The following is a 14,668-nucleotide window of genomic DNA, read 5'->3' as shown; positions in this document are numbered from 1 at the left end:
GGTTGGCACGCGCGTGCCCGGTCACAGCCCCTCCCGGCACAATTCCAGCAGTGCTGGCCTCTGAAACATACATTTGCAGCTGGACTGAGGAGAGGAGGGGGGCGTCTGACTGTACATTCTTGCAAACTCTCTCTGTCCTGCGCCCTCCTTTGCCCCAGCCCAATTAACTCAATTCGGCGCCAAGAAGCGGGATGACTCCAAGCGCTTGACATGGGCTTCCACCTCCCACACACCCACCTCTGCTTATCCTTTGTGACTCACCAGCCCCATTCCACTTTACAGAAAATCACGCATTGCTTGACGCGCGCCCGACAAACGCACTGCTAGATGGTGAACGTGCACACCATCTGGATTGCATTACACGGGCCCTCTGACAGCTCCTAATTAAGATTAATCACTCTGCCGTGCTCGTTCTCGCACACAATATGCCACATCGGGCACGCGTACATTACTTACAGCCTATCACATCTACGTTTCTAAATACACATCACAGCGAAGACGAATCACTAGGCACATGCCATTAAAAACTACGGAATGTGCCAGGAATGTGCCAGCCGGAGCCCTTTCTGCATTGAACACATTAGGGCTCGCAAGCTCCGCCTCCACGTCGTGGAGTCTAAGGCCCGAGCCCTAAAAAGGGCTCAAGAGAGGATCCGGCCTGTTATAGGCCAATTTCACTCTTGGACTCTGCAGCCAAGATTATGGGGAAAGCCGTGCTAGCCCGACTCACAGACTGGCTGGATAAGAATTGCATTGTCTCGGACCTACAGTATGGGTTCAGACAGGGAAAGGGCACGACGGGCCAATGTCTTAATTTGCATCTAGTTATGGGGAAGTAGTCGCCAAGCAGGGGGATATCCATTTAGCTTTTATGGATTTGTCCACTGCTTTCGACCTTGTAAAGAAGCAAAAGCTTTGGGCTTCCCTTCATAGTATAGGATTGGAACCTGCACTGATATCCTTCCTGGCTGCTATCCATGAAAATACCTCGGCAGCGGCTCGTTATAACGAGAATGGTAGCCTAATAGAAGCTTGGCCAGTTAAGCGAGGGCTGCGACAGGGGTGTATTCTTGCCCCCCAGTTGTTTACGCTTTATATTAGTAACCTGGGAGATGCTTTAATGTTATCTTGTAAGGATGTCCCAAGAGCTGGCTCAAAAACGATCCCTGCATTATTGTATGCAGACGATGCAGTTTTGGTGGCAAGGACGGCACAAGGGTTACAATCTCTTTTAGATTATTTTATTGATTTTATGGACTCTCTAGACTTAATAACAAATCTTAAAAAGTCACACTCTATGTCAATTGGTAGGGGACGGGCTTAAAAGGTAAAATTTTATTGTAAAGGTCTAGAACTTACGAAAGTTCTGGCCTTCCCATATCTAGGGGTTCTTTTTGACGAAAGAAGATCATGGGTTATACAGCGTGCACACAAAAAGAACACCCTTGCCAGGGCGACCGGGGCACTACTAGGGTTCGCAAGTCGGTTAGGTTCTAAGCCACTCCCGGCCCTCATGAAAATTTATAACGCTAAGTGTATCCCAATGGTGTTATATGGGAGTGAGGTATGGGCTACACCGACTCTAACGACATTCAAACAGCAGAAAATGTTTTCTCTCGTAAACTGTTGTCGCTCCCTGCCTCTACTGCAACTTTTAATATTCATGAGGACCTTGGTGCTGGTTTTATTTCAGATCAGATCACTGTAGCCCCATTATTATGTTGGCTAAGAATTTGGGCACAGCAGTCACCTAACCTGAACCAATTGAATATTCAGGACTGTATGTCTTTAGATAAAGGCCTTGATATCCCGTGGTTCTGTTACATTAAGACCCAAATGGACTCACTGGGCTGTCCTGATTGTTCTTGAACCCTAGAGCTCTCTGTAAGTTGGCCATTAGAGCCGTGAAGTCTCCGTTTTTGAGTAGGTTGATGTTGATAAGGGAGGAAGGGGAATTGGCAAACCCCTCAGTCAGGAGTTTTGTAATGTTGAGTTCAGGCAGAGAGATTCAGCCATACCTGACTTACATAAATAAACCATATCATCTCTTTGTGTTAATAAGGTTCAAGTATAACATGCTCCCATGGCTATTGTCGTTCCCTAAAGGCTTTTCTAAGGAGGGGTCTTTGGTTCCCTGTCCCTGTGACAATTTCTCTGAGCAGAACACCCTTCATATGGTATTTTTCTGTGATTTTTATGTTTCATTACGCAGGAAATTTATTTTACCACTGTTAAGGGGCTGTAACTTTGAGCAAGTTAGGCCAGCGTTAGCCTACTTGCAATTGCTTGGTTCCACGGTTGTGTGTTTTGGGGTAGCTAGTTATATCTCAGGTGCCATCAGGCGAAGGAATACATTTAAGTAATAGCACTGCCTGTCCTCTTCCTTTTATTCATGTTATGAAAAATAGATTTTTTTTTAAATTTATTTTTAAATGGAAAATTTGCTGTGTGACAATTCTGTTATGAAAAATAGATCTTTTAAATGGAAAACTTGCTGTGTGACAAGCCTTTTTAACTTATTTATTTGAACCCCAAGAGTGCCGTTCGATGGTGGAATGTGATAAATTTGGCTTATGAATTATACCAAATGTTCTTTTTATCTGTAATGTGTTAGAGAAGTTATGAAATCTGACCTGTGCTTTGATTTTTTTAAATTTTAACCGAATAAAGCTAACTTTTGAACTTGAAAAAAACCCCTTGAATAACCCCGTCACCGAAAAGGAATAAAATATTTTTAAGACCTGAAACACCCGTTGTAAACAACAGTATACCCTACTGATAATCCCCAGTAACTACTTATTGCCCCATGACCTAAGGAAAGGGTCTCACAATCTACTTCTGCCGTTCTTTCTATTATATGGAAATACTGGAACAGCGGATTAGAGTTAGGCACCATACAGGTACCTAGTGCTATAACAAAAATCATTGAGAGGACCCCTGATGAGGTGGGCAATTTACTGGTTGGGCAGAAACCACTACCAGATTTAACATATTTACCACTTTACATACATATGCTAGAAATAAACAATGAACTATAAATCTGTGCAGGACTCACAAAACAGAGACTTCTATAGGAAGGGTAGTCTCCTGGCCTTCCCCTCAGAATCACTGCCACCTCAGATGTGGTCAAGTGGGCTATTTGGAAACTGTGGAACCATAGAAAAACATTTTCAAATCCTGGCCTCCCCATTTGGTCAAATTATTATCGTGCAATCATCTTTTGAATTTATTATTATGGTGCCTTTTTTGTCCAAGATTGGGAGTCTTTATAATCAACCCTGAAGATGCCAGGACGTTTGTGGTAACAAACCAAACCAAACCAAAGCAACAAAACAAACGGGTCTGGGTGTTAATTATGGGTATGGTGGATATGGTGGTAAAGTAATAGCATTTGCTATAAGCAGTACTGCATTACAATCTCAGCTCTACCACTTAAGCAAACTCTTCAATCTTGGGTAAATCATACTCTCCCTATGCCTCTGGCACTAGTTCTGACAATGGGTGTGCACATTGAGGGAGGCTTAGTGGAAGAAACACCTGGGGCTCATTTATGAGCTTTGTGATGCAGTGCAGAGCGGCAAGTCACCTTGCTGTGCTGCGCTGCATGACAGGTAAAGGGCAGTAATGTGCCGTATTTAATGGAATACGGCGCATTCCTGTCTTTCCCATGCAGTGGTGCATAAAAGGCTGCCTAGCACAAACACAGGCACCCCTGAATCATGGTGCAAGGGTGCCTGTGTTGCATGCAGGATTGTTTTTGTGCAGGGAGGGAAATCTTTTGGCACACAAACAATATTGAGAGATATAATCCGGAAGAAATAGGGAAAATAGAGATATTTCTCCTCATTACGCCACCCTTGGGAAGGTGTAAGATTTTCCCCAGGTTTACAAGTTCTTATAAACCTGGAGATGCATCAAAATCTATGGGAGTTGCATGGGAACAGGAACACACATGCAACTCCTTCCCAGGGCAGAGTAACACAACTCTGTGATTTCCGCTGCCTTGTGTTACTCCAGATTTTTAGAGCCACTCCGAGCCAAGCAAAGTATCTTTGCATGGCTTCAAAAATCAGTCTTAAGGTCTGCTTTGCTCTTGGGTTCACATTGCTCAGTGTAAGAGCAACGCAAACGGCTTCATAAATAGGCACTCAAAGGCATATTCCAAGTATGGTTTTCAGTCATACATTCAGGGTTGTTTTACTGCAGGTGTCCACATTCCCTATTACCATCTCTTGGATCTCTCCTCTGCCGCAGACCCTCCCTCCCAGCCACAGTCAGGTGCATGTTTCACAGGTCATATGTGACTGAAACAGTTAGATGTGGTCTCCCTGCCAGGCAGCTAGCCTGATCAGCAAAAAGAGGGGCATTTTCTTCCCACATGAGCTGAGTGCAGGGAATTGGACAGGCCACCCAAATGTGGGCCAAACCTACAAAAACCAAGACGATTGTCACGCTAACTCATCATCCTCATCACAGTCCTAACGTATGATGAGGTTCTACTGATGCTTCACAAGCATTGGTAAGCAACCAATAACAAACGACGTTTTAAAGCATTGCGTTCTTCCCCTTTAATAAAAGCCCTGTCTGGTTCTTTTACCTGTCCCTACTGAAGGTATATTTGGCAGGGGGACAAAGGTACGGGTAAGGTTAACTAATTATGTTTTCTTCTTTGGTTTCTGAAGATTTGATTGGAATTCTCTAGTTGCTGCTTCCGCTTTGCAGGATCCTTTGGTAGTTGACATCATCTGAGGACACTGGCCTGTAAGAAGACTCACTGTGCAGGTGCATTATCCCAGTACCGTTGCCGGTCATGTTGAGCAGCTCCCAGCCCTCATGCTACAAAGAAAAGAAGAGTTGCTTCTGGGTCATGAATAATGACTTCTATACAGAGGACAGAGTGGAGAACGTGGCTTCAAAAGAAGAACGCTGCATATGGAGGGTGAGTATTTCTTTTCTCTTACTGACGCTATGCGATCGAGGGCCATGAACGTTCTAGGACGTTGAGGAATGGAACCTTGTCACTGACTCGTCTATAGGGAGAGGAGGTGCCTTTCATGCTGCAAACACTGTAAGGTAATAAACAAAACAAATGCCAATACTGCATTTAACTTTCTAAAGTCTGCTAGAGCCCATATGAATAAAACATACCGGTCTGTTTGATATAACGTCACTAGTTTATTAGTTTATTTATTCCACTAGTTTGCAATTATTTATCGCTTTTTTTTTAGAGACAAAAACTTTTTTTGTGCATATACAAAAATTCACCACTGAATACAATCTATAATAATAACAAACAATCACTATACATATTTACAACTCATCTACTCCAAACTTACAGTCCAATGCATTCATTCTACAATCATACCGCCCTCACAAACATAATGAAACAATAAAATGTGGCTTTTGTGTCAAAACAAACGTTTTTCTAAACACTTGATGTGCCCTAGAGGCCGTTTCAATGCAACAGTGTTACATACAAATGTTCAATTGGAAAAATATCCTGAGTTTTTTTATATCACAACATCCTTCTAAACCTTATTTATTGACACTAGGCCACCTACAGTCGACGCGTTTCGAACTCCCTAATTGCGGAATTCTCCTCAGGACCCAACAGTTCTATAAAACAAGAGATAATTGTGTAAGATTAAGTCACCTATTCCAATATATCTACATTTTAAGAAAGATAATATGCCGCCACCGGCCGGCTGAGGTCCGCCTACCTTATTGCTAACATGGTGCGAATCCCAATGTGGGGATCGTGTGGTGAAGTCACGATATTCTAAACATAAAGGAGACGTTGATATACAAACAAAACTTTATACAATTAGGGAGTTCGAAACGCATCGACTGTAGGTGGCCTAGTGTCAATAAATAAGGTTTAGAAGGACGTTGTTATATAAAAAAACTCAGGATATTTTTCCAATTGAACATTTGTATGTAACACTGTTGCATTGAAACGGCCTCTAGGGCACATCAAGTGTTTAGAAAAACGTTTGTTTTGACACAAAAGCCACATTTTATTGTTTCATTATGTTTGTGAGGGCGGTATGATTGTAGAATGAATGCATTGGACTGTAAGTTTGGAGAAGATGAGTTGTAAATATGTATAGTGATTGTTTGTTATTATTATAGATTGTATTCAGTGGTGAATTTTTGTATATGCGCAAAAAAAGTTTTTGTCTCTCTCAAAAAAAAGCGATAAGTAATTGTAAACTAGTGGAATAAATAAACTAATAAACTAGTGACGTTATATCAAACAGACCGGTATGTTTTATTCATATGGGCTCTAGCAGACTTTAGAAAGTTAAATGCAGTATTGGCATTTGTTTTGTTTATTACATATATTTGGCTTAGCCTTGCTGTGGTAGGAGCCAAGACCCTGTTTTGTTAAACTGCAAACACTGTAAGGAGCATCATTATTCTCCTGATCCTGTTAATCAACCAACCTCGCCTGTAGCTGACTCAGTTCTGGCTCCTATCTCTGAGCCCCAGTTTCTGCCCTCTAAGTGAGAGGAGCCATAATTCAAGCCACAGTGAATGCTGCTCTACACACCGAATAACCCGTCCCTCCTCCTACTGTAAACCAATCCAGAGGAGGAATGTTAGGTCAGATGCAGAGGAAAAAGCAGGATTGTGATTCCTGGAGCAAAAATACTAAGAGAGACGTATTAGCAGAGGTGCTCTCCAATGAGGGCTTTCGGGATGCTCTTCAGCCTCTTCAATCTTCTGATCTCACAGCTGTGGATGATGCATTTTCCTGATGAAGACCCATACCCCGTGCAGTGATTTTCTGAAGAGTTTGCAGAAACAATGGTGGATTGCCTTCCTCTCAGCTTGGCAGGATGCACCAACGTAGCTACGGAAGATGCAGTGTCTATAGATCCGGTTGACGAGAGAGAGAAGGTTGCCCTTAAACATGATCACTCAGGAGCCATCTTTTCCATACACTCTGAAATGTAACGTTTCTACACAGCCTGTTAATGAGAAATTTCCATTCCTTGCTTGTTCTTGAGGTTGAAAGTAAGGATGGTGGCACAATTCGTGAAACTATGGAGAAATATCTGACATTGCCATCTGTTGGAGATTCGGATGGTCTCAAACCAGCAACTTGTGTGGCAGGTTCTGAAGTGGTGCCAGGACACCAATATTGTATGTGGTCATGGAAGGGTGATGCGGCATCACTTTTGAGATTTACAATTTAAGTCAAACATTCTTTTGCTAGAAGTTATCGAGCTTGTCAAACAGGATGCTAAAGATAAGAAGCTGATAAAGTCCTTTTATGAAAAAGCTCTGACAATGCCCTGGAAGTATCCATCCCTAGGGTAAAGTCTACAGTCTCCACCTCCCTCCAATGTGGATCATCTATTGGTTTTGTTAGTGTTTGGGAGGCTTCTATTTTTGCCAACTGGGTGGCGACACACATCAATTTTCCAGGATATAGGGACAAATAAAACTTCCTGGCAAAATCAACTTCACTAGAAGCAGGCAGTTCAACAGGCGATTTTCAACCCCTAACAAGAAGCCCTAATTGTCTAAGTTACCCAAGAGGATTGGGGGCTGAGAGTCTTCTAACCATCATCATATGTACAAGATCCAGAGCTAAGGCAGTCACAGACACAGGGTTGCATTCAAAGACACTGAAAGACTTGCTGGTCTCAGAGAGGGCTAATTCAAGATCATCCCTCCAGTCAACAGTTCAGTGTGACTTGACCCATCTTCCAGCTTGGACCCTCCCCTTCATCCTCCTTCAGAAAATGAAAACTCTATTGCAGGTTTCTACCATCTCAACATTTTCGGGTGAGAACTAAGAAAATAGGCTTATGGCCTGATTTATAATTTGGTAGACAGCCCGCCCTCCCCCAGAGCAACAGAGTAAATTACTTTGGCACCCTGATGGAGGTGCCACCCGCCAAATTATGAAATGTCTGCTGGCACAACAGGCATTTCAATCATTGACAGGAACTGCCGTCCTGGTGGTACCTGCCAATGCATTGCACCTTTGCCGAACGGCTCCTTCAAACATGACAGAGCCATACCTCAAAGTTATTTTTTGTTGCTATTTTCAACAAAAAAAAATTCAAAGCATGATTTGCTTTTGAAAATTAAAAAAACAATGCCCTCCTCACCATGGGAGTTTCCTCCCAGGGCAAGGGGAGAAATTAGCACTTCTCAGTGCCTCTAACCTCCACGTTTATTCCTGGCAGTGAGGTTGTATGTTCTTACAACGCATTCCGTTGCAACGCATACCTTTACCACGCATGCGTTACAACGGAATGGAATTTCTACGCATTAGCTTTTCATCGAATAATTGCGTGGTGACGTCATACGTCGTTAAGAGGAAGCTGAAGTTTTTTTTCCGTTTTCTCTTAAACGACGCTGATTATCTGCATATCCCGACGTGACTGCTGGTGAGTTTTTTTGGGGGGGGGAAGACCCCCCCAAGCCCCTCCTTTTTTTACTTTTTACCTTTACCACATATGCCTTTACTACAAACCTCGTAGTAAAGGTATGCGTGGTAAAGGCTTTCGTTGAAACCACGCATGCGTTGTACTGCATGCGTGGTTAAGGTATTCGTGGAAACGGCCGCGTTGTAGTGGCCGTTTCCCGGCAGTGAAGGAAATCGAAAATGGCTATATGTCTGCCCATCTAAATTAAGCAAAACTCCGACGGCCCTTACTCCGTCGAGCCGTCAGAAGAGTTTGACCACAGTGGAGAGTGAGTAGTTTCCGCTGTCGTCAAACTCTGCTCTGCCTGTATTTAAATTGGGTGATCTGATCATAATCTTTGGGGGAGGGAACTCCATCACTGGTGCAACAGAGTTTCCTCTCCGCTAAGATATATCGGGCCCTTAGTCTCTAAAGGCAAAGCATATGATTGCTAGGGAATTTTAAGAGCAAACCTTGGTAGGAGGCATATTTCCACATTCTGTTCTAAAATAGCGCCACTATGTTGTAAAAAGGAACTATGCCCAGGACTACCAAGAGTGTACCTGGAACTTCTGGTTGGGATGCAGACAGTGCTAAGCATGAAGCAGAAGTACTTGCCGGACACTGGCAGGAGGTGTCTTGTCTGCTCAGTTAATGAAGCAGATGTCTTCAGTTGGGTTAGAGACATTCTATCTAATATTAAGTTCATGGTGAACACTCTTTCCCTCTTGAAGATTCAAAATATAAGGGATTCGCCAAACGTACCTTCCCTCTCCAAAATTCATTGCCTCTACTTATGCTTCCGGTTTCTCACTCTTCTGATTGACAGACTAATCTCAGGAGGATTCAGGAGCTTCTGGTACCTCTGGCTTTTTGGTTGTTTGAGGAGGTAGGTTTACATTGTTTCACCTCTACCTCTACGAGCTCTGGATACATTATCAGGGACATGACCACCTCTTGCTTCTGGACTAGTCTGAAGCAACAGTCAGCAATGGTCAACAACAGTCGGCTTACGCCTCAGATCTTCATTGGGGTATACCTTCACTGAATGTATGACTAGAAACCTCAATCACCACCAATTCTTTGGAGTTGGGTGAAGGTGTAGCACTAGGGGTTACTGTAGACCAGTGGCCTCTAGCCAAAAGAGGGCAAAATGCTCTTCAGCAGCATTGGGCAGCTGAAAGCCACTCGCTCCCACCATTAAATATTTATTACCACTTCTAGAAGAGAATCTTGTGATTGGCACAGAGAATGTGTACACTACATAAGAAATAAAACAAGCATTGGCATAGCCAATAGGTCTCGCTTTTGGGACATTATAAGTATTTAGTTAAGCAACACAATGTCCTTGGTGCAACCTCATTAACTGTTGGATGGTTAAACACTTATAAGGCCCCAAAGGCGAGACCTATTGGCTATGCCAATGCTTGTTTAGGACTTGTGCCCTGACTGAATGTGGTATCCAATAGCTTTTGCCAACCAGACGATAAGTCTCCACATATTGCACATGACGGTGAGGTTCTGTACAACAGCATTGATTTGGCGTTCTATTGCCACAGCGTTGCAGTTAGTGTGCAAGATACGAGTCAGTGTGTGGTATAGTAGGAATTAACCCCTACGGTCTTACCAGCTCATCAAAGGTCAGCAATTGCCATTCTGCAGTGTGTAATTCCTTTTCTTAACTAAAGACTTGCATATTCACAGTACTTTCTGTCACAGGCTCTGACGCCAGCTATAAATATATGTATGTCACTATTCCCCAGTGCATCAGTCAAGATTAAAATCGGGAACCCTTCAGGTAGACACATTGAGATCGTAAGTGAATGTATTAACCAACGGTGCTTTTAAAGCAGAACAACGTATTTCATAGATTAGTTTAGCTGGCATTTATTTTCATTACGATGTTTGCATTATATATAGGTGAAAGGTAAACAAAATAGTTGACAAACATTTCCTTCTTTTTGTCACGTCTCTGACCTCGCCCCCACACTCAGTGACGGTCCATCCCATTGTACTTCGGTTCAAAGTATACATTCTGTTTGAATGCACTTCGACTGCTGCCATGAAGCCCCATATAAATGCTATAATACACTACTGCTAAATTCAGGAGATGTAAAAGATTTATATTTATACCTCTCCACCTATCAAAGTTGTAAAAAAAGGATGCCTTGCATTGAAATGCACGCCCAATTTAACTATAAAAAGGTAGATTAGGCGGATTAGATGAAAACTTTAAAGAATAAGGGACTGGTTTTAACTATTTCATGTCGTTTGGGAATATTTACTTGTTTTCACCGGAATCTTAAGCAGTTATATCAGTGTGTGTGATACATAAGGGTCGTTACTTTGGGCAATGGCTGTCACGTTTCAATCCAGGCTTCGAGCAGGGAAGCTCTCCCATAGAAGCTCCCAGGTAGTCTACACATTTTTTTATGTGGAAACAGTCTGATCACCACGCTCACCCTTCCTAATCTCACCATGGAGACAAAACCTTCCGACAAAACCTCCCTTAAAAAAACTGTGGAGGCAAGACAGTGGTGACTTCGCTACTGTGCAGTTGACTAACGACGCAACACAAACACCGCCTTCGGCAGCGATGAAAATCAAGCCTTCATTCAATCAGAGACCACTTTTGACTGGATTTACAACGTTAAAGAATGCATTGAAATTCTTACAACGAAGCAGGCACTGAGGCTCACATATTCATGGTTTGGGAAACTATTCCTTCTGAAGCAAAAATTCGCCCTCTTGGCATTTTAGCAAAAGACAAAATGCCTAGAGAAAACACAAATAATACACTACACAATACACATTCCATAACTGTAAAAATATTTGAAACTATTTGATGGATTACTTTTCGCCAAAACCCACATCGGAGTGGGACAAAGCACATGCTCTTTCAGAACCCTGTCAGCAGCTCGGTGCTTGTATTGTGCCCCCGGCTTCCTAAATGGCAATGAAGCCCAGTCTGTGGCGGGTGAAGAGGGGACAGACTGCCAGTCCTGCTACCCGCATAGAAGACGGAACAGGGCTCCAAGTAAGTGAAGATTTGGAAGGGTAGCACGTCACACTCACCGGCGGGCCAGCCCTGTTGAGTTGTGTTGTGAGAGCACAGCAGAAGCGTTAATGACACAAGCGAGCCAACATTGGCAGCAGAGTGACAGAGCCGTATTGAAAGGAGGAGGGCGTAGGAGGCGACACGCTCGTGACGCAAAGTACAGACCGAGTGGCTCGCGGCAACAGAAGTCTGTTTATCTCACCAGCCCTGTTTCCACTGATTATAGATAACTTACTGTCAAAGTCAACCAGTGGAGTCAGAGAGCCAGTCAACGGATGGAAGCCGAATAGTGGAGCGAAAGTTCATTGAGGTGCGCGACTGCATAGAACAAGAGAAGCCCGGCTTCGAAAGTGGTGCACACGCGAGCACCTGCCACGGCAATAGTGAAATCACCGCGTTTGCACATGTGTTTCCCATTAACGCGAGACGCGGCAGGGAAGGGGCAGAGGAGCGTTAAAGGTGAGCAGCGCGCTGTAAGGCTTAATGAGCCATAACAAAAAGCCAGATGGTGGATGCGCGCGTGCACGCACGCATAACCGCAAGCTTGAGGCCAGAAAAAGCGTGTGGTAGCACTTTGAAAACCCACTTACTAAATGTCTTGCAGCGCATGCGCTGGCTCAGGCGAGACATAAAAATGAAAAAGTGCACACTCTGCCATCTTATACTGGCCTGTGAGGGGGTGATGCTTCCATCACACACAATTGGTAGAGCAGAGGTAGCAGAAGTGCAACCCCCAGCCCCCACTCACACAAAGAACACAAACAGCATGGACATAAAGGCTGCACGCTTCCTTCACACACAGAATCAGAATGTCCCTCACATACACACCAGGTACAGCGCAGACACCAGCGTTTAATTTTTAATGGCCGACAAAATCAGTTGAGAACAGACAAAAGCAATATAAGCTTCCCTCACACACAGAACAGGGCTGCATAGGCAGCAGTAGTGCAATATTTCCTATGATGCAGAACAGGCAGCGCACATGCAGCAGTGCCATCATTTCTTCACACACAAAACAGGGACCTTGCAGGCAGCAGAAGTGCACATCTAGGCTAGTGCCCACATGACATGTAAAATACTTGCCTAATTTTACTTGAACCTGCTCCAGGTCAGCTCGCAGACTCTCCAGTTCCTCCCATAAGAATTTCTTGCTGTGCATCCACAGGGGGTAAAAACAAAAATAGATGACAGCCGTTGGATTGAGCAATAGTAGCTTACAACAAATTATGTCACAGATGGCTACACATGCGTGTGTCCGGGGGTGGATGGGGCCCTTGCGTGTATATCAGCTGCTGACAGGCCCAGGTACCAGAGCAACAGGTGATATGGAAGGTGTAGTACTAGATCTACCCACCAGCATGATGGGTAAACTAGACCTACTCTCATGTGAGATAAGAAGCTCTAAGAGGAGATCTACCCATAGCTGAGACAAAACAATCCAATTGGAGATCTACCCACGGGTGTGTCATGAGGATATAATAGATCCGCCCACAGGTGTGACGTGAGACTCTAATGTAATGTAAGATGTCGATCAGCTGCAGAGGTGACGACGATCCGAGCAGGAGATATGGTATGCACCTAATGTGATGGGGATGTTGAAAGTGTATATCAGGTATAATGCTTGTTGGATCAACGAACACAGTAAAGGAGATACTTTTCCTCTCTTCTCTAACTCTTACTTTCAGTGAGTTTGTATACAGCACAAGAGTCTAGCAGAATAATTCCTCTTGTGGATTTCATGTGTAAGATTTCGTTTTTGAATGGTGGTCATTAAGGGATTCAATGCCCGTACCTCACTCTAATCATCAGTACTTAAACCTTGGAATGATCACGTCTGTTTATTGCTTCGGGATATATTTACTCCTGATTCACGCTAAAGTTATCCAGTGGGTTGGTACCCCTGTTTTGAAGTCCCATGCTATGCTTCCATTATGGTTCTTTGAACCATTTTTTACAGGATATTTTGGTAGCTAGCATTTCCCAGTTCTCAAGCATCCAAGTTTCCAAGTTTTTAAGCTTCCTTTTGCTTGCAAGCACCAAGGGTTTTTGGTTTGGTATTTTAGCTACAAATTCCATTCCATGTGCTGGCTAGGCAGTGATTAATTCTGTTCTATTTCTGCTGAGTTGCTAGCCATATCTGCACATTAGCTCCTTCACTTTGCCTGCAGGTTTCCAATATCCTCACAATTTGCACCTTTTAGCAGTTTCTCAATTTGTTTCCCACTAGCCTGTGTTCCTTGTATCCATGCTAAGCTGTCTCACTTTGTTTCAAACCCAAATCAACGAGTAGCCTTGTTTCCCTCACTTCCCTTCTGCTCCATTCGCTCTCCCAAATGTGTTCTCACCTGGTCCTAGGACCTACAGTTTTCATTGTTAGAACTCCAGAGACCCAGCGTGGTGGCGTAGAGCAAATGCTCCAAATGGTTTAGGGGCATATGTATCAAATACTCTATTTGCGATTCTCAAATAGCGATTTTTTGAGAATCGCTATTTGAGAATCGCAAACAAGATCTAATTAATAATTCGCAAATAGTTAGCGATTCCTTGGCATTCCTTAATTGCAATTAGAAAATTGCGAATCGCAATTAAGGAATACCTTCCCATTCATTCCTATGGGCCAGGAGGCCCATAGGAATTATTGGAAAGACATTCTCAATTTGCGATTCGCAATTAGAGAATCGCAAATTGAGAATAATTTCAAGGGTGCAATGGTGCCATAAGGACACCCTGATGCACCCCTGAAGTTAGCATATGTGTGCATATGGCGCACATACATGCCATAAGGGCATGTATGTGCGCCACATGGCACTTTGAAAAATGCCAAAAAGTGCATTTTCCAAAGAAATCGCAAATTACCACCAACTTGAAGTTGGTGGTAATTTGCGAATTCTTAATGAGAAATTGCACAACTTGGGTGCTTGTTACATCGCATTTAAGGAATCGCAATTTGCGATTCCTTAAATGCTTTTGCAAAATAGGAAATCGCAAATTTTGCGATTCCCTATTTTGCGATACCCTTTTGGGATGATACATCCCAAAAGGCCTTTTCCCGTTCGCAAACAGGGAAAAGGGCTTGATACATATTCCCCTTAGTTGTGTCTCCAGCTGGTATTTGTCCTTGTGTATGTATGTGAGTTTGTCCTAACTGTTTTTGTGCAAAGTGTTATCCAGGTTATAGCACGGT

General features: G+C 43.4%; 1 protein-coding gene and 1 long non-coding RNA gene across 2 annotated transcripts in view; one reads left to right on the top strand and one right to left on the bottom strand.

The window, feature by feature from the left end:
• Positions 1–14,668, bottom strand: part of LOC144825601 (coiled-coil domain-containing protein 159-like) — a 209,675-nt gene that overhangs the window by 57,885 nt on the left and 137,122 nt on the right. Inside the window, exon 9 of the mRNA XM_078684169.1 lies at positions 12,568–12,635. Coding sequence (XP_078540295.1) covers positions 12,568–12,635 — 68 coding nt within the window. The remainder of the gene's footprint in view (positions 1–12,567; positions 12,636–14,668) is intronic.
• Positions 1–14,668, top strand: part of LOC144825757 (uncharacterized) — a 223,084-nt gene that overhangs the window by 183,582 nt on the left and 24,834 nt on the right. The gene's annotated exons all lie outside the window — the stretch shown is intronic.

This window comes from Lissotriton helveticus, chromosome 1_1 (genome assembly GCF_964261635.1).
Source record: "Lissotriton helveticus chromosome 1_1, aLisHel1.1, whole genome shotgun sequence".
Classification (NCBI taxonomy): Eukaryota; Metazoa; Chordata; class Amphibia; order Caudata; family Salamandridae; genus Lissotriton; species Lissotriton helveticus.
This window is presented reverse-complemented; position numbering and strand designations above follow the sequence as displayed.